Source organism: Apodemus sylvaticus, chromosome 23 (assembly GCF_947179515.1).
Source record: "Apodemus sylvaticus chromosome 23, mApoSyl1.1, whole genome shotgun sequence".
NCBI classification, from domain to species: Eukaryota; Metazoa; Chordata; class Mammalia; order Rodentia; family Muridae; genus Apodemus; species Apodemus sylvaticus.
In genome coordinates this window covers 2,590,120-2,609,925 of record NC_067494.1, presented here as the reverse complement: position 1 = coordinate 2,609,925, position 19,806 = coordinate 2,590,120, and the positions used below count along the sequence as shown (strand labels likewise).

The window sequence follows — 19,806 nt, the reverse complement described above, 5'->3', positions numbered from 1 at the left end:
TGCTGATGGTGAAGAAGCCAATGGAGGCATAGTAATCACTGAATGATGATTTCATTCTGGAGCCTTCAACAGCTGATAACAGACCTAGGAAAGTAGACCTCGTGAAAGACCCTGGTTTAAGGAAGAGCCTTCAGGTCTAAATCACTGAAAATACCTGGGGCCTGGGGTTAGGAATAATGGACATCCTGGCAGCTAAATCACTACTATTTTGAACTATAGATATCAGTAATAGTAAAATATATGAATGGAGTGCCTACAAGATAACAATTATATAAGATGTTATAACATATGTAGGTAGCACTTCCAAAAGATTCTCATAATAATTGATTTTTCCTGTTTTACATTTATGCCTTTAAAGTCATAGTTTAATTCTTTTAGCCTTTCCCATACTTCTATAGATTAGCTGTGCTTGGACAATTTATGAAAGTTTCACACCCAGCATGGAATGGGCATAATTTCAGTTGCAGCCAAGGGAGCAAATACATTACACAATGCATTTTGTGGCATTGATAACCACAACTGTGCTGTGGTCAGTATGTAAGCTTAGTAAATAGTCTGGGAGGTTGGTGGTAAAAGATGGCATTATGGCACACGGCAAACAGTTTTATTTTGCTAATTTAAGCCCAAATCAGAAGATTTGTGAGCTATTATAGAAACTTCATTAAGTGGTGAGTGAAAACCCAACTCACTTTCATGAGTAATCTATCTCCGAGTGGTTTATAATCAACTGTAAGGATGCAGGAATACTCTTCACTGCTGATTTTTCCGTAGGTCTTTTTGGGAAGAAATGGCCCGTCCTTAAGCACATCTATCTTCCTAGCCACACAGAAGGGTGATGTCCCTGCCTTGCCTGCAGCACTAATGACTGTAATGACTAGGCTGTCCTGATGAAATGGACCCAATCATACACAAAATTCACTTCATCTGTACCTTGAGGCTTGTAACAGTTGTCTCAACCCTCTCCTCAAATGATTTGAAAGTAGGAGAATTCCTAAAATAAGAAAAGAGAGGTCAGCTCTTAAGGCTCAGTGCCTTAGCAACCATGTTGTTTGGTTTTCAGTTCTTGTTTGTAAATAGTACTTCTGCACCAGCAGTACTTCTGGCTGTCAGCTTGTGATTTGGACCAACAGTGTCTTAAAGTGTGTTTTATTCCTCCTCAGGTAGGTCCAGAAGCAGCATAGCATATTTTTATGTAGAATTGTCAGATACCTGCCTGTGCAATAAATAACATAGCACATGGCAATGATCCAATGGTAACAAGTCCATATATCGGGGGATAGTGTTTGGAAATTAAGTGGTAAATGAAAACCCAGTTCACTTTCATAGAGGACTCCATAGTCCTCCATGAAAATACCAAGTCAATGGACTGACATCTAATTTTATATTTGTTAAGGTATTATTTTCTGCCACAACAGTCCATTTCCTAACTATTTTTGTTTGTGTTAGTGAACAGTGGATGATCTGTTTAAATGTCATGCATAAGATTTCCAACTTGGAAAGTTAAAGGTTTGTTTGTTTGTTTGTTTGTTTGCTTGCTTGCTTGTTTGTTTTTTCAGTAACTATGAGACAAGAAATAGCTCAAGGTGAAAAAAAATGTTCCTGGCTTTTCTGTGCCTCAAAAAATAATGATGTTGACAAAATGCAGGAAGTGGCATTTCTAAAAGTTGATGTTCTCCCTGTTTTATGGTGGATGCCCTTCCCCTCTCCCCCCTAGAACAGTTCTTTGTTAGCTGCATATATTATTTTCCCGTGCTCTTAGGCGATGGAGCCTACCTTATAGGTATTTTATTTATGACTCAAATATTGTATCACCCATCTTCCATCTTCTGGTCTTCATTTGGTGCTTTCTTTGTTGAAAAGTGATACAAACGTTTTACTGCACTACAGTGATTACACTGATATTACTAAATATAATCAAAGAAATAGAAGAAAAACTAAAAGATGTATCTTAAATTTTGCATGCCACACTTCAATAACAATTGGCATTATATTCAAGTCAAATATTTCAATTAGATTTTGTTATATTTGATAAGCTGCTTGTTTGTTCTTGTGTACAGAGGAATGGCTGACAGAACCTTGATAAGGGAGGGTGGCTAGGACCTTTGGGTTTTGCTATAAGGTATGTGATGAGCCAAGAGGCAACCACTGTACAAAATATATTCTCCGGGTCTTTGGCTTTGTTGAGAATTGTTCTTGTACCTTTGTCAGTCCCCATGGCTAGAAATGTTTCCCCATTCCAGCTGCAGGGCATAGCTTTGTACCTTGCTCATGACTCAAATATTAGTCAAGTCCCTGTGAATAATAATCCTGTTTCATGGTGAAATTATATAGTGTGGCCCTTCATTTTCTCTTCAAGCTTTATTTGGCTGAGCCTGCCTACATGGCATCCGTCAGCTATGTGGGTCTACAGTGGGTAGGCAGGTAAGATGGATGTTTTGTAGATCTTTTAGATTAGATTTCCTCTCAAACCTGACTTTAGGAAGTTCAAGAGGTTGGATTTGCCCTTTAGGCCACAAGATGGATTTCTGATTCACAGAATGGGACTTTGTTTTCTCCAACCCTTCTTTGGACACCGAGATGTAAACTTAGCCAGTCCAATAGCTACATGCCTTGTTGGACTAATCAGCCTGGGTACCTTATGGGAGCTGCTAACAATTTGCTTGAAGGTAAATTAAGCTATCTTATTTCTATCAAATATGGAAAACCAAGCTCAGTGGTTAAAATTTCCCAACCAACTAACTGAGCAAATATCCCCAGTACAGAAGAGACTTCATTAAAGAATAAACATTTCTCTAAATAAATTATACCAGAATGCACGCTGAAGGACAGGAAGAGCTGGTTAATCAAATTTAATTACACCATGGACAACTATAAACTTTTGGTGCTACAAATGACCCTAGGAAGAATTTGGTTCCCAGGGTCTCAGAAACTGAATCCTCTCTGCGATGGCTCTAAGTACACTATGAAGCAAAGGGTGTCCAAATTCAGACTGAAGTGTGGGAAGGGCCTAGAGGCTTGATGTGCTCCTTTATTCCACAATGACAGGAGTGCAGGCTGCTGGAGCATCCCTCGGAAGCATCCTGGGAAGAGTAGCAAATCTTTTCCCATACAGTACAATCAGTGTCAGTAAAATGGTTTTAGCATGGCTGTAACATTGATTGTTTGCAGAACTATGCTACAACCTGACTCTTTTCATTCTCATGTGAACGTCCATGTCTCCAGACTATTTCCACTAGGAATTTTGTTTTAATCATATTGTATCACTAAGTCATGTTTCTCACCAGTAATCTATCCAGGATTGTAGTGGCAGACAACTGATCTCAAATCTTAATGATGTCTTTAACAGGGATGCCACCCTATGAGTCTCCCATTCTCTCTCTCTTCTCCTATGTTTACATTTAATTATGCAAATGTATTTCAAATGTTCCAGATCTCTTTTTAAGTGCTTCATATAGGTAACTATGTTTTGGCCTCACAAATCCATTAAGAGCAAAGCAGCTCTTAATTCTTTATAGCGTGTGGTAAAGAAATGGTGGTTGATATAGGTGAAGCCCTTGTCTCTGGTCTCAGGAAGAGATGGATTTAAGGCCAAGTGTTTGTCAAAAACCCAAGTCCAGAGCAAGTGGCTACCTTCCCTCCTGAAGATATTCAGAAAGAAACATGAAGAAAGTCAGACACAACTCCTTTAACATAAAGCAATTTGGGGAAGGAATCCACAAGTAAAAATAAAAAAATGCTTCAGTACATTCTGCATTAAAATGATGTGAACATTTTGTACACATTACCTCATAGCAGGCATACTTATGGAATGGCGGATGGAGTACCTTCAGGACAAAGCACATTAAGGAGAGGGGAGAGAAGAAGATAGCATAATTTAGGTTTGTGGAAAAGTCCTTGTTTGACAGTTCTAAAACAGTAATGTTAAATATCCAAAGTATTCCTTGCCCACCCAACCAGGATAGTATTTGTTTTCCCTTGGCATCAGTGCCACAGTCAGCTTCTGAGGGTATAAAGAAAAATCAATGAGTAATGGCCAAAGCCTCCTCTCTTTCCTAGGGGCCCTGCAGGAAATCTGGAAGGGGTGGAATCCTTCAGTCTGACCCTGGTCTCCACTACCTTCTCATGCTGGGGAAGCGTGAAGAGCAGCAGCCAGGTGGGTAGATGCTAATGATCCATTGTACAGAAACTGTCCAGAGGAATGCAGATGGTTAAGAAAAGGCATCCTAGGAAGCACATGCCAGCCAGGCTAACACAGTTCACCCCCACAACCAACACACACACCAACTGATAGGAGAAGACTTCTACATCCATTCTAGACAAATTGTCAGGAACAACTGGTACAAATATAACCACACATGAGTTTCAGGATCTTAATCTTAGAGTAGCTGACTTGTCTCCCCTCTCTTTGTGTGGTATTATCTACTGAATTTTCTCCAAAACTGGGGTGAAGGTAGTGGGAGGAAGCAAACTGGGCTCCATTGTCCTGGGCTAGGCCTTGCTCTCCAGCCACATTTTAAACAGACCCTGCATTCTCTTCTCTCTAGAACAGTGGTACTCAACTTGTTAGGTTCAAACCCTTGCTGGGGTCCAACAACCTTCTTTCGGGGTTACCTATGAATATCTAGAAACATTTATATTATGATTCAAAACAGCAGCAAAATTACAGTTATGAAGTATCACCAAAAATTATTTTATGGCTTAGGGTTACAACAACATGAGGGTTGAAAACCACTGTTTGGGATATGTGATCCAAAACCTGTTCTTCTAGGGAGAAGCGAACAGGTTTTGGATCACATATCCCAGAAACTATCACCTAAGGCCATTGGGATGGGCAGCCTTCTACTGAAATGTCAAAAGTCATTCAGGCAGTATTTGTAATCTTCCAAAGACCATATATAGAAATTGCATTTAAACCACACTGCTACAGGAAATTCGGTATTACCGATCTACTCATCTCATTAAATACAATCTGGGGTGAGGTGGGGGTGGATCAAGTTCATCCTGTGACTCCAGAAAAAAAAATGGCTTAAGTTGAAGTCCTCAGTGATAGTTTTTCTCCACTGTTGAAATAAGCCAAACTCAAGCTGAATTTAAAAGTATATAAAGGCAGGTTTACTGGGGGTACCTTGTCACGCAGGCTAAAAGCCACTAACTTATATTAACATAATTATTGTCTAGTAAAAATATGGAAATGGAAGTTCAGACATCAGTGTGTCTAAGTTTGAAACCGGAAGAATAGTGATGGGGGAGATGATCCTTTGTTTCTCAACTCCACATTCTGCAAGTTTTCTTCAAAACAAACAAACTCAATTTCTTTATTCTAAGGACCAAGTCAATGTTGGAAGAAATGGTGCTTACAGAAGAGAGCTCAAGTAAGAGACTGTCTAGCCAATAAAACCAGTAGGAAAGATTCACAAGTGAGATGAATGTGCAGCTAAATGAACACCAATGGACTTAGGGCTGTATAACTGGCATTTCCTGTGTTAACATGCATGCTCCAGGAAATGGTCTTGTTTCTCTGGTCATGGCACAGTGTGAAGGGGATGGACAGGGGAGGAGAAATCACACAGGCTCTACATAGTGTGCTTACCCAAAAGAGTGAGACCTGCAGCCGGGCGGCATGGGAGAAAAGAATGGGGCAGAGTTAGCACAGACTGTGAAGAAATGTCCCTCCCCTGTGGCTTTCGTTCCTTTGTAAAAGCCCAAAAGAAAGGTTTAAGCAACTCCATTCCATTTGCTGTTGTTTTGAGTACACAGTCTGCTTTCTCTGTGCATGCTGAGGGAAAAGGGTCCCAGGACCCTGAGTAAATATGGAAATCCCAGATTTGAATAGAGTCCCTCAGTATTTGCACATGGCTTTTATATGTATTACTTGTGTTACATGTGACACCTAGCACAGGGTAAAAGTCATAAAGCATTTGCCATTCCTTGTTACTTAAAGAACCTTAGTACAAAAGTTTGTACATGTTCAATAAAGATGAATTAAAAATTTTTCAACCTGTGGTTGGTGGGACCCACAAATGTAGAAGCAACAGCTAATGGTGCTGGCTTTTTAATGTGTCTTAAAGATTTTTGTTTAACACCCTGTTAAAATTTTTCAAGTTGCTTTTTGCCACAGCAATATATTGATGACAAGTCTCTATCATATGCTTCCTCTGAACATTTGGTCTCCACTGGATCATGGTTTGGACAGATTCGGAAAGAATCCCAATGTTGTTATAAGAACCATCCAAACAGTTGATACTTCCTCAGATTTCACCTCATGGATATCACATGACTTTAACATACATGGTGGGGCAAGTACTACTAATGGTTTTCACAAATGGAGAAAAAGACTGACCATGGTCATGAATTTGATCCTGGAACATATAGAGGAATTTTATAGTATAATGAGTATAAATAATAGGGTAACAGCACACTTTAAAACAACAGAAAGTAAGTGCATTTTAACATCTCTTACTATTCTTTTATAAATTTACACATTAATTTAAACAAAATGTAAAGACACTTTTTCTCATTTGAGGGTATTAACCTAGAGAAAATTTTAAATGGCATTTATACATTACTTGTTTTAGTAAACCTTAAAAGTAAAGTCTTTCTAAAATTTGATCAAACCTAGAACTATGTCTCTGACTTTTTCTAACTTCATAAAAATTTTCAGAACTATATATGAATCTCTAGAAACATATACTACATGTCCCAGGATTTTTAGTCACTATTTGTTTGAAAGCAATGGGGCTAGAGTCCAAGAGCTTATAAATGCCAGGCAATTGCTTTACTATTGATATAACTCTAGCATATGAACAGCCATTTTACAATGAAAACTGTACCTTTATATGAAGTTGTAATTAATGGAACTCCTAGGTCATGAGTTAGGCACTGCACTACAACAAAGCACTTTAAAATAGGAAAGACAGTTGACAATTGGTTATCATACCCTGCTACGATACGAACCAGAGTATACCAGCATACTCTTGCAACAGTCCTTGTTCTCACTATTTAGAGAAACAAGACAATAGATAAATCCTGATTTCTTTCATGTAGGACCCCCTTGAGATAAACTAACATTTAAATGCATAGTACATGTCATGCTCTGTAATACCCCAATGATGCCTCTACTTAGGTTTCCCTCACTTTGATTTCATTGGATAAAACCCAGGAACTCCCTCATGTATGTAAATTAAGCCCTCCACTACTGAGTACAGCCTTAGCCCGTGCTCCTCCTCTCCACCGCTCATAAGGAAACGCATCCAGGCAGAAGACTGCATTCTGAAGCAGTCACTTTCCCACGTGCCTGATACCAAGGCAGATTCTTAGCCTCCACCTCAGCCCCTCTTAGCACAATCTTGGAGAAGTGCAATTTGGAAAAAAATGGTTTTAAAATGCTTCAGAGATGTTTATATGGACTCATAAAGATGAAGGAACACTACTTAGCAGTAAGGTTCTAGTGTTCAAGAGAAAGATTTCAAGTGCACATGTAAAGATCAAATTTCATAAACATGGCCAAATACATTTTCTCATATACAATGGGCGGAAGGGTCTTTCTTGTATAAGAGATCTTTGTTCAGGTAAATAGTTTGACACCACTGATACAACTTCAAACTTAATAAAATTAGAAGTAATTAATAATACAAAATCATGTGCTGCCTCTGCAGGCTTCCAGTGTCTTTTGATAATGTGGTATTCATAAAAATGAAGATAAAACAATGGAGAGTCCACACAGTTAAAATGGTTCGTGACTATGAGGCATAATCCAACAACCTTTGATGTAAAAAACTAAGTACAAAGACATGAATATTTGTTTCTAGGTATCAAAGCTTCAAAGAAATAATAGCTTAACAAATTTATGACATGGGCAATGGTAGCGCATGCCTTTAATCCCAGCAAATGGGAGGCAGGCAGATTTGTGAGTTCGAGGCCAGCCTGGTCTACAGAGTAAGTTCCAGGACAGCCAGGGCTACGCAGAGAAACCCGGTCTTAAAAAAAAAAAAAAAATTATGACACTAAAAGGAGAAACTTTAAACTTTACAACTTAAAAAATAATTTGGGGTGGACGTTGGTGGTGCATGCCTTTAACCCCGGCACTTAGGAGTCAGAGGCAGGTGGATCTCTAAGCTTGAGACCAGCCTGGTCTACAGAGTGAATTCTAGAACATCCAGGCCTATACAGAGCAAACTTTTCTCTGGGAAAAAAAATGGTCTAAAAGAAAAATAAAATTGATTTCTAAAGAAGGATCTCCTAAGCCGTATTAGTCAAATTCAAAATAAATCAACAGGCATTTAACAATACAAATATGACAGTAATAATATTGTGAAACCTTTCCCATACATATAATATAAAAAATAAAAATAGCTTATACAACACTGTTTTCCCTGTTTCTACAGTAAGGATGTGAGGTGTAGTTCAAAATCTATCTTCATGTCCTCCTTACTGCTCTGTAAACTGACAAATGTCCCATGGAGGGTAGTTACTTAAAGCTTTTACTGCTGTTGTGAACTATATGATGATTCCGTTATTAAACATGAAGGTGTAAAAATGATTAATGTATCTTGATATAATGGTAAAGAAAGAAAACTACCAGAAGTATAAGACAAATAGTATCAGTTTATAATATATAATAGACCAGATGGTTGAATACAAAAATGTAACCTACAATAATTTATCAGAACAGAGCCCACAGAATATTTTCCTGTATCATTTAAATGAAGAGATATGTTGATTAATATGCATTGTCAATTGGATTAGATTTAGAATTACTATGGAATGTGTTTGGATTACTGTGTCTCTGGTTGCATCTAGAAGGTTGTTTCTATTCACTAGTCCATAGGCTCCAGAACTGAAAGGAGAGCTTCTGCATTCACAGCCCTCCCCTTCCTGACTAGGAGCACCTTGCTACCAGCTGCCTCAAACCTCTGCGGCCACGGCCACGAGGACTTCCTGATGGGGATGGACTACACCTTCAAACTATGAAACAAAAATGAATTCTTCCTGGTGTTGTCTTTAAACCCCTCCTCATTCCCTCTACCTTCTGCTTTTATTGGTAGAAAGAGTATGGTTGGAGCCAGGCTTTTAAATCAACCTTTAAACAGAAAATATCCCAACATAAAAATGTATTTCTGTCATCAATGTCGTTTTATCCATTAAAGTGCTTTTTGTTAGCATTCTCATGTTTTTGTGCCGACTTACCTCATATCTCCAAACTTCTTGCTGATGGCAGTTCCCACATTATTGAAAGCTGCTGTTGCCTTCTGCCCTGCATGGCTCAAGGTTTCGTGTGTTTTCTTATACCTACAATTAAAAGAGCATCATGGTAAGTGACCTCAAAAATTCTACCAGAGAACTTCTCCAGCTGACAACTTCAGCATAGTGCCTGGATATAAAATTAACTCAAATAAATCAGTAGCCTTCCTTTATATAAATGACAAACAGGCTGAGAAAGAAATTAGGGAAACAATTCCCTTCACTAGATACCCTTTACTAGAGCCACAAATTTGGTATGACTCTAACCAAACAAGTGAAAGATCTGTAAGACAATAACTTCAAGTCTCTCAAGAAATCAAAGAAGATCTCAGAAAATGGAGAGATCTCCCTTGTTCATGGATTGGCAGAATTAACACAGTAAAAATGGCCATCCTACTAAAGGCAATCTATAGATTCAGTGCAATCTCCATCAAAATCCCAAAACAATTCTTCAAAGACATGAAAAGAGCAATTCTCAAATTCATCTGGAAAGGCAAAAAACCCAGAATAGCAAAAACAATTCTCAACAATAAAAGAACTACTGGGGGAATAACCATTCCTGACCTCAAGCTTTTCTACAGAGCAATAGTGATAAAAACTGCACTGCATGATATTGGTACAGAAACAGACACGTTGATCAATGGAATAGAACTGAAGACCCAGAAATAAAACCACTTACAGACACTTGATCTTTGACAAAGAAGCCAAAAATATACAATAGAAAAAGAAAGCATCATCAATAAATGGTGCTGGTCTAACTGGCTGTATGTAGAAAAAAATGAAAAGAGATACATATTTGTTGCCTTGGATAAAGCTCAAGTCCAAGTGGATCAAGGACCTCAACATAAAACCAGATACACTCAATCTAATGGAAGAGAAAGTGGGAAAGAGCTTTGAACTCATTGGCACAGGGGGAAACTTCCTAAACAGAACTCTAATGGCTTATGCTCTACGATCAAGAATTGATAAATTCTCATGCAACTGAAAAGCTTCTGTAAGGCACAGGACATAGTCAATAAGACAAATCAGCAACCCACAGAATGGGAAAAAATCTTCACTAACCCCACATCAGATAAAGGGCTAATGTCCAAAATTTAAAAAGAACTCAAGAAGCTAATCATCAGAAAATCCAAACAACCCAATCAAAAAATGGAGTATAGAACTAAACCAAGATTTTGCAACTGAGGACATCTCAAATGGCTGAGAAGCACCTAAAAAAATGTTCAAAGCCCTTAGTAATCAGAGAAATGCAAATCAAAATGACCCCGAGATTCTACCTTACACCAATCAGAATGGCTAAGATCAGAACCTCAGGTGACCGACCACATGTTGGAGAGGATGTGGAAAAAGAGGAACATTCCTCCATTGCTGGTGGGATTGCCAACTGGTACTACCACTGTGCAAATCAATCTGGAGGTTCCTCAGAAAATTGGAAATAGATGTTCCTGAAGACCCAGCTATTCTACTCTTGGACTTATCTGTAATAGCCAGAAGCTGGAAACAACCTAGATGTCCCATGACAGAAGAATGGATACAGAAAATGTGGTTCATTTACACAATAGAATACTACTCAGCTATTAAGAACGAGGACATCCTGAGTTTTGCAGGCAAATGGCTGGAACTAGAAAATATAATCCTGAGTGAGGTAACTCAGACCCAAAAGGGCATGCATGGTACAGTATACTCACTAATAAGTGGATATTAGAATAATAATAATAATAATAATAATAATAATAATAATAATACAGAATACCTGAGATACAGTCCACAAAACTTAAAAAGGTCAACAAGCTGAAGTGCCAAAGTGAGGACACCTCAGTCCCACCTGGGAGGGAGAAGAAAGCAATCACAGCTAGGGAGGGAGGCATCTGGGAAGGAAAGTAGATAGGGTATGGAGGAGAGGGGAGAGGGGAAACTGACCTGACATTGGGGAATGGAAAAGGACTGAAGCCCCAAGGGCCAGCAGAAAGAATGGAAACAGGCAACCTCAGGAGATAGGAGTTTGGGGGGAACCTCAAGAATGCACCAGAGACCTGGGAAGTGAGAAACTCACAGGACTAAAAGGAACGTCAGATGAAATGTAGGGAGAAGGAACTTATAGAGCCTACCTCCATCAGGAAGACAGGGCTTCAAATGAGAGAGTGGGGCATCCCACAGCCAAAACTCTGACCCGTAATTGTTCCTGTCTAAAAGAATTATAAGGATGGAAATGGAGAGGAGCCCAAGGAAAAGAAGGTCCAGCAACAAGCTCAAAGTGGGATCCAGTGCAAGGGGATATCCCAGGGTCTGACACTATCACTGAGGCTATGGAACACTCACAAAAAGGGACCTAGCATGATAGCTTCCTGGAAGACCCAACAAGCAGCTGAAAAAGTCAGATGCAGATATTTGCATCCAAACCAATAGACAGAAGCAACTGATCCCTGCTGTTGAATTAGGGAAGTCTGAATGAAGCTGAGGGTGGAATGAGGAGGACTAGCAGTCTCAATTAATCTGGAACTCCAGGATCTCTCACACTAGACCAGCAAACAGGCAGCATACACCAGCTGATATGAGGCCCCCAACACACATACAGTAGAGGACTGCCAGGTCTGTGGTCATCCAGAGATGATGCAACCAACCCCCAAGAGACTTGAGGCCCCAGGGAGTTTAGAGGTCAGGTGGGGTGGTGGGTGGGGACATCCAGGTGGAGACAGGGGGAGGGGAAGAGATATGGGATATGGAACAGGAACAGTTGGAGGGTGGACATGGATTGGCGGGGTGGGAAATAAAATATGGAGTATATAAAAATAATTTTTATAAAAGATTATACATAAAAAAAAGAGCATCATGGTAAGAGTCAGAACACAATCCAAGAATGGAGTTATGTGAGAATTCTGAGTACCTATGAGAAAACTCCAAGAAAGAAACACTAGAGTCTTGTGTGGTGGTTTGAAAGAAAATGGCCCCCAAGGGCCCATAGGGAGTGTCACCATGTGGGTCTCCCAGCTCTTGTGGATCATTGGCTGATACATTCTGTAGGGGGCAGAGGGAGCAGAAATGGGGTGGATGGGTGTTCAGAAACTCAAGGTAAATAAACCACACCTTGGCCTATCAGGAGGCAGATCAACTTTACTTTGGGTGATTCAAAGCTTTTAAAGTTTTGGGGAAGGAGGGTAGGAACTTTGAGGATGGGCTAAGGTTATTGGCTGGGGGCTTAGAGTACCTGGAAAGTCTCATTAGCATAGGGAAGCATTTCAGGAATCTCAGGTGCTGGCTGAACAGGTTTTGTCAGGAGAAAGGAAATTGTTCTGTAATCTAATTGAGGCTAAGTGACATAGTGACCTTCTTCTGGTAGAGGCAACTGTATGGGCTTAGAATTCCCTAGGCAAGGTCAGAGAAGAAAAAGCTCTGCTCAGGAAGGGCTCTCCTAATTGCACTGAGCCCTGAGGCAATCCGGCCATTAAAACATCAAGCCAAGTCTCAATTTTCTTCACACTGTTCACCAGCTTTTCATTCCATGAATAGAGAAATCCAAAGTCCATACCCACCAAGCTCCCTGGTCTCTCAGCCTAACCACCCTCACTCTGCCTCTTTCTTGTCACCCAGCTTCAGCTACCCTAGCTCCCTCACTGCTCCCAATGATTCTAAGCTCTATCAAACCTGGGGTACTCTGCTCTGATTTTTCCACTTCATGATACCAGTAAATTTGACAAGGAAGAGGTCAGGTTGGTAGCAATGTTCTACTTGGAAGGATTAAAAAGCCTGTACTCCATGGAAGACTAGAAGTCACCTTTCTCTATCCAGTAGGGCCATAGCTCGTTGGAGCCTTGGCCATGTGAGTGGCAGCATAAAAGGATTAAGCCCTAGCCAGGAAGGCAGGAATAGGGAAGGAAAAAAAAAAAAGGCAGTTGTGGAAGGCTGAGTAGAAGTCTCTCAGCACTGACTCAAGTGGCCTGAAAGGTAGGTACTTCAAAGGACATAGAAGAAAAAAGGGTGACCATCACAAGGGGATGAGTTAGCCTAGAAAATTCCTTCTGCAGTGTCAGTTCTGCATGCTTTAACAGCTTCTTGCAATTAGCCAGCATATTTACTTCTTCTCTGGGCTGGTCTATGTAGTTTAATCCTGTGTGTTTGAGTGTCTTAGCCAGGGTTTCTATTCCTGCACAAACATCATGACCAAGAAGCACGTTGGGGAGGAAAAGGTTTATTGAGCTTATACTTCCACGTTGCAGTTCATCACTAAAGGAAGTCAGGACTGGAACTCAAGCAGGATTGGAAGCAGGAGCTGATGCAGGGGCCATGGAGGGATGTTGCTTACTGGCTTGCTTCCCCTGTCTTGCTCAGCCTGCTCTCTTATAGAACCCAAGAGCACCAGCCCAGGGATGGCACCACCCACAAGGGGCCCTCCCCACTGGATCACTAATTGAGAAAATGCCCCACAGCTGGATCTCATGGAGACACTTCCCCCAACTGAAGCTCCTTTCTCTGTGATAACTCCAAACTATGTCAAGTTGACACACGAAACTAGCCAGTACATTGAGAGACCTTTGAATTTTGATATAGATTTTTTTTTGTTTATGTTTTTGCTTTTGCTTTTGTTTTCGTGGTTTCTCTGTGTAGCCCTGGCTGTCCTCGAACTCAGAAATTCACCTACGTCTGCCTCTCAAGTGCTGGGACTAAAGGCATGTGCCACCACTGCCTGGTGAGATAGATTTTTTGAACACATGTGACTCTGAATTTGATGGCTTAATCTAAAACTGGGTAGAGGTAAGGTCATATTATAAGCAGTAAGTATTACATTGGTTTAAAGTCATTCCCAATAACGAGAGTTAGGTAAACACAAAGATCTGTGGACTTCTGTGTTAGTGACATTTATGTATCAACAATGAAAAAATGCATATTATTTATTTCCACTTTTAATTTCAAAGTCGCAGTGCAGCCTATCCTTGGCTCAAGGCAGTATTAAAGATTCCAGGACTCGTTATTTCTCAGAAATAACTGGTAACTACATTTTGTTCTTTTTTATTGTTTGTTTTTCTTTCCTTGTGCACATGTATGGTGCTGAGAATTGAATTTTGGGCCTTGAGCCCTTAATGTTAAATCTGAAGGCCATTAGAACTGAGTCCTTCAGATTACACATGATGAATGGTGGGATGGAAGAGTGTGGCGGATCCATGGTGACAGAGCTGGTGCCTCCCCTCCGCCATAATGTCCTGTTGCCCTGGAGATGACACCGAGATTGGTTGGGTCAGCTTTTTATAGCCAGTTTCATGAAGAGAAAATAAGACCAGAGTTTAAGAATTTTAAGATGTGCAGGAGATTCTGTCTCAAAATAAAGGTGAACAAGGCCTGAAGAATACCACCTGTGGTCTTCTGGCATCACATGCAAGTGTAAACATGTGCACAAGCAACTATGCACACACATGCACATATACAGAATTCTAAGGTGTGTGTTTGTGTATATGAATATGTGTGTTTCATTTTCTACCTCTTCATTACGCAAATTGTTTCTTAAGAATAGTTAGTAGTCATTTTGCATGGTGCCTAGAATCAATAACCTAAAAGGATCTCCAGGGGTAGGCAGTGAGAAGGAGTTATACGTGGGAAGTGATTACCAACACCATAGCAACCAAGGGCCTATGAGAAATAGGTCATTGAATTCAAGAGTACTTAGAAGCTCTAAGGAGCACCACTTACAGCAGAGCCTACATGAAGGGCACCTCAGGGGTTGTACATTGTCCACACCCTGTAATTTTATGTGAAGCCCTGGTTGAACTTGCTCTTAAACTGAGTGAGCTTGTCTGAAATGTTAAGCACTTAACAGCCAGGTGAGCTATTTGGCCAGTACACAGGGCATCTTCTGTAGATCTCTTTGGAGATGATCTTCTCCAAGATAAATGCAAAGAATTCTAATGGCTTTTTACATAGATTTCCTTGATAGTTCACACAGATCACATGGCTTACAATTTTAAAAGACAGTACTAATAATCAAAAGGACAAAACAGTATGTGATTTGTACTTTAGCCTTTTTGACATATAGCTAGAAGGACTATAATATCAACTGTTTTCTTACAAGATATTTCACAGCATGAACATATGTCCCCTAAGAAGAGATTTAAAAGACTGCATTCCCTCAATGACTGTCTTTTTAACATCTCACCAAGTATATACAAAACTATTTAGAATAATTTTCTTCTGAGGCATCCTAGGTATGTTATTAAAATATAAATTTATCACTTCTTTCTGAAAAAAAAAATCTACTTCCAGGTTTGTGTAATAAATAGAACCCTGAAGGTGAGGAGAACTAACTCCAAGGGAGATTGGGCATGCACAACTTTTAAAATTAGGTTTTTAATCTTCATTGATACTTCTGAATGCAGCAAAGCTACAAAGCATTCCTCACAAAGAGATATTATCATTCAGACAATGGTGACCCAAAAAAAATCAAACTCTCTAGGAAAGAGTAAATAAATCATAAACTGAACTTCACTTTTTAAGCTCTGTGAGTCTCTGAAATGCTGCAGGTTAGGCCAAATTCTTTCTGTTTAGCTTAGTTCCTGTGCTTAAAAAAAAAAAAAAAAGGAGGAGGAGTTAAAATTCCTTTTTAAAACCTCCTACCCGCTATGGACCTACCATTAGGCCTGTGGTACAATGCACAGAGGTCTGTCAGTGGGAGAATTTCATGGGTTCACAAAGCAGAACATTGAATAAATAAACAGGCATACTGGCTCTAAGCCTCCCACCTGTACCCTGCCTCCTTGAAGCCCAAAAGTCAATAAAAGAAGCTTAGGTATGAAAAAAGGGACAAGAATGAGAACAACTACCCTCTCCCCGCCCCCACCTACACACATACACACAGATAACCCCTTGTCCTGCTTCTTTATTCTTGAACTATTTCTATAAAGGAGACAATCTGAGTCCATTATGTAATTATTCCTACTCACTTGGGTCCTATGGCAATTTGAATCCTATTGCTGAAGAAAACATGCCAAGGTCTTTCATTAGCATACCATAGATTTTCTTTTCATTATAAATCAAGCTAAATAGGTCATGATTGCCTAATCATTATGCAAAGTATCGCCTCTGGGAATCACACATGTTCTCTGAGAGCTGAAATTCTTTTCAGTGCTTTGAAGTCTAATTTTTCCCAGCTAACTTGCCTCCGCTCATCAGTCTCTCATCACCACATTTTTATCCTATAGAACGTGTGCTAGAATGCGAGTCATGAATACTAAAGGAGTGGTATTTAATTAATTCAGAGAGAAATATTTTTGTTATCACTCTTTTCAACATACTAATAAGCTCCCTCCTCCACTATATCTCAGCAGCCAAGGAAATAGGGTTAGTCGAAGAGTTTCTCCTAAAATTATACAGTTGATAAACGTATAATTCCCTGGTAAGGAGAGGCTCTGATAAGGTTGGTTTTTCTCTACTAAGAAGCGTTCATCTTCATTCTTTTTTTTTTCTTTTCTAAATTCTTTATTTACATTCTAAAATGCTTTCCCCTTTCCCAGTTCCCCCCTCCCCATATGTCCCATAAGCCTTCTCTACACCCATACTCTAATCACCTCCCTCCTTTTTCTCTGTCCTGGTACTCCCCTATAATGCTGGATCAGGCCTTTCCAGGATCAGGGACCTCTCCTTACTTCTTCATGGGAGTCATTTGATATGCTACTTGTGTCTTGGGAATTCAGAGCTTCTGGGCTAGTTAATATCCACTTATCAGTGACTGCAATCCATGTGTATTCTTTTGTGATTGGGTTACCTCACTTAGGATGATATTTTCCAATTCCAACCATTTGCCTATAAATTTCATGAATTAATTGTTTTTAATTGCTGAGTAGTATTCCATTGTGTATATATACCACATTTTCTGTATCCATTCCTCCATTGAGGGACATCTGGGTTCTTTCGTTCATCTTCATTCTTAAAGGTTAGTGAGACCACAGACATTGGACTTATTAAATAATCTCCAAGGCCAGTTCGACAATGATACCTATGACTAAACACACACACACACACACGTGCGCGCACACATCTCTGGCTTTAACTTTTGTCAAGTTATCCTCTCTGTCTGAAGTTTTCTTATGAGGTAGTTCAAACAGGATCAAAATGGCTCATTCATTGAGTATCAGATCTACCTCTGTGTCTCAGTTTTCCTAATGATAGCATAGAGTCACCAGAGGCCAACAAAGCATTGGACACCATCTCCCTACAATATTTAACTCATTAAACCCTCACTCTGTATCACTCTGGTACTGACACGGTCTCATTCCCGGTATACACAGAATCCAGGCTGGCATATCATGGCAGCCCATGTGAACAATGCTCTCCTGACATCGAGGCAAGTGGAATGGGTATAATGTAATCCAAGCAGACAAGCGGGTCTCATTCAATCACTGCTTCCCTCAGCATTTACCTCCAATCCATTGGGATTTCCTGTCAGACTGGCCTCCAGATCCTGCCCCTGCTCTCCATGCCTCTCTCTCAGAATAGTCTCAGAAATGATTTTCCAACTCCCACCCACGGTTGTAAATTACATGCTCTGCCAACCTGCCCTGCAGTGGCTCAGCAGCTTGTGTCTATCACCTGCCACTGCCAGGCAAGGCACATAAAAGGCCTGGGTCACCCCAGGTAGCTCTCAGTCTTGCTCACCTGTTCCCTCCCTCCCTGACCCTCCTCCTTTCTTTGTCTTGTTTGCTCTCTGTCTGTCCCTCTAACTACTCCAAGACACCCTTTAATCCCCCCCCCATAAGCCTCTTGCTCTAGGTCTGTTGCACGGTGTGACCGCCAAAGGTACCTTTCCATCACCTTTTCCTAATGCCTGTACCCCTCCACAATCTATTACATAATCCAATGGAAATGATTCATACATGTACGTCAACCCAGGTCATTTATCTTCCAGTAACATCTAAAGCCCTTGGCATTAAATTCTCACTCTCATCTCAACACATCGCATTTTTAAGAGACATTTTTTAAAAGGCATTTTTTTGACTCACCCGAACTGAAAAGCTAGTTCCTGCCTCAGTCTTTGTATCAAAATATTCTCATCCTGAAAGTTCTTCTCTAGATCATTTACAACTGGGCATATCAGTCTTTCAAGTCTCAGCTGAAATCAGGGTCTAGAGCAAGATTTTCCTGTCTGGGATTCCATCCCAGCAGCTTCCACTCTCCCCTCCGAGTCTCCTACAGGCAAATCACCCCATGCTGGCTTCCTCACCACCCATCCTGGTAATTCCTCCCTGGCAGCTCCTTACTTGCTTATTTCATTACTTGTTCCTTGCTCAATTTTTTTCCCTTTCAACACTGAATGAAAGGCAGGCACCATGTCAATCCTATTATCCTGGGGTCTAGATTAACCTGTAGGTAATATATGCCTAATAGTAGGCGTTTATTAGCACTTGTTAGATAAATGACTAGTTAGGACCCTTTCAACTAGCTCTCCATTCCTTGCAGAAGAAAGGTAACTCTACTAACTAAGCAAGCACATTAACTAGATGCTCTCCCTACTGGTAGAGCCTTCTCTCCTGCTGAACTATCACCAGTGTGTGTCACTCTCAAGAGCTGCCACCTGTCTCTCTCAGACTGATGACATTCTGAGGACTCCTTGGAAACCCTGTGTTGTCCTTAGAGGGACATTATCACAAAAGCTCCTATCCAGATTCACATCCCCACAGTATTTATCATTCACAAAAAAACAAACAAAACTCTTATCTTTCTGATTATATTGTAAACTCCATAACCCTAGGCCCTGAATCTGTGCTAGTCATCTTTTACACTAAGTAGACTGCTTGGCTACACCAATTTCTTCTTCAAACTTGAGAAAACAGAGACTACCCATTCTTTCCCATATGACTAGGCTAGAACACTTCCTGGAACCTCCCTGCTGAAATTCCACATTCAGGATACATATGCCTCTCCCTCTTCCTGCCCCCATCATAGCTTGGCACTATGGACACACCCTACACCCCACCTTCAGCCACAAAAGTACTTTGGCCACATTTTGTTATCTAATCCCAGAAATGATTAGTGAGGCCAGATGAAACAATCCTTCCTCTTCCCCAGAGGTAAGTTCAGATCAGTATGACTTGAAGCCACGAGACCTAAATTAAATACAGAGGTAACCAGACCCAGGGATCTGGAGGGTGTTCAGCCATATACTATCAGGGCAACTCAGTGGTATTGGTCACCAAAAGGCAAAATCAGAAGCTCAGATTACTGATAGATAAGCTTATTTATTCTAGTACCTAACATTCCATTGTCCTTTTCTGGAGGTTGTTCATATTTTCATTGTTGAAGTTAGGTCTGGTTCTGCCTGCCTCCCAGGCCCATGCTCCCAGAAATAAGATACAGATTCAAAACATATTTACAAATACCTTGGCCATATACCTAGGGTCTTCTCTGATTTACTCATAACTTAACCCATTTATTCTAATCTACATTCTACCATGTGGTTGGTTACCTGTGCTTAGGTACCATGCATCTGCCTTGTCACATCTTCTCAGAGAATCTCTTGCCTGACACTATCCCAGCATCCTTTCTGTTCCACTTCCTATTTCCCGCCTAAGCTATAGGCAATCAAAT

The 19,806-nt window shown here is 40.3% G+C and overlaps 1 protein-coding gene across 2 annotated transcripts in view; it reads right to left on the bottom strand.

Moving 5' to 3' along the window:
• The window catches only part of Tpd52l1 (TPD52 like 1), a 107,534-nt gene that overhangs the window by 5,835 nt on the left and 81,893 nt on the right, over positions 1–19,806 (bottom strand). Inside the window, exons 4-6 of one of the 2 annotated variants that reach the window (XM_052169863.1) lie at positions 9,187–9,288; positions 3,786–3,824; positions 931–991 (exon numbers count right to left, since the gene is read on the bottom strand). In XM_052169863.1, coding sequence (XP_052025823.1) covers positions 931–991; positions 3,786–3,824; positions 9,187–9,288 — 202 coding nt within the window. The remainder of the gene's footprint in view (positions 1–930; positions 992–3,785; positions 3,825–9,186; positions 9,289–19,806) is intronic. The other variant, XM_052169864.1, reaches the window with a different exon arrangement.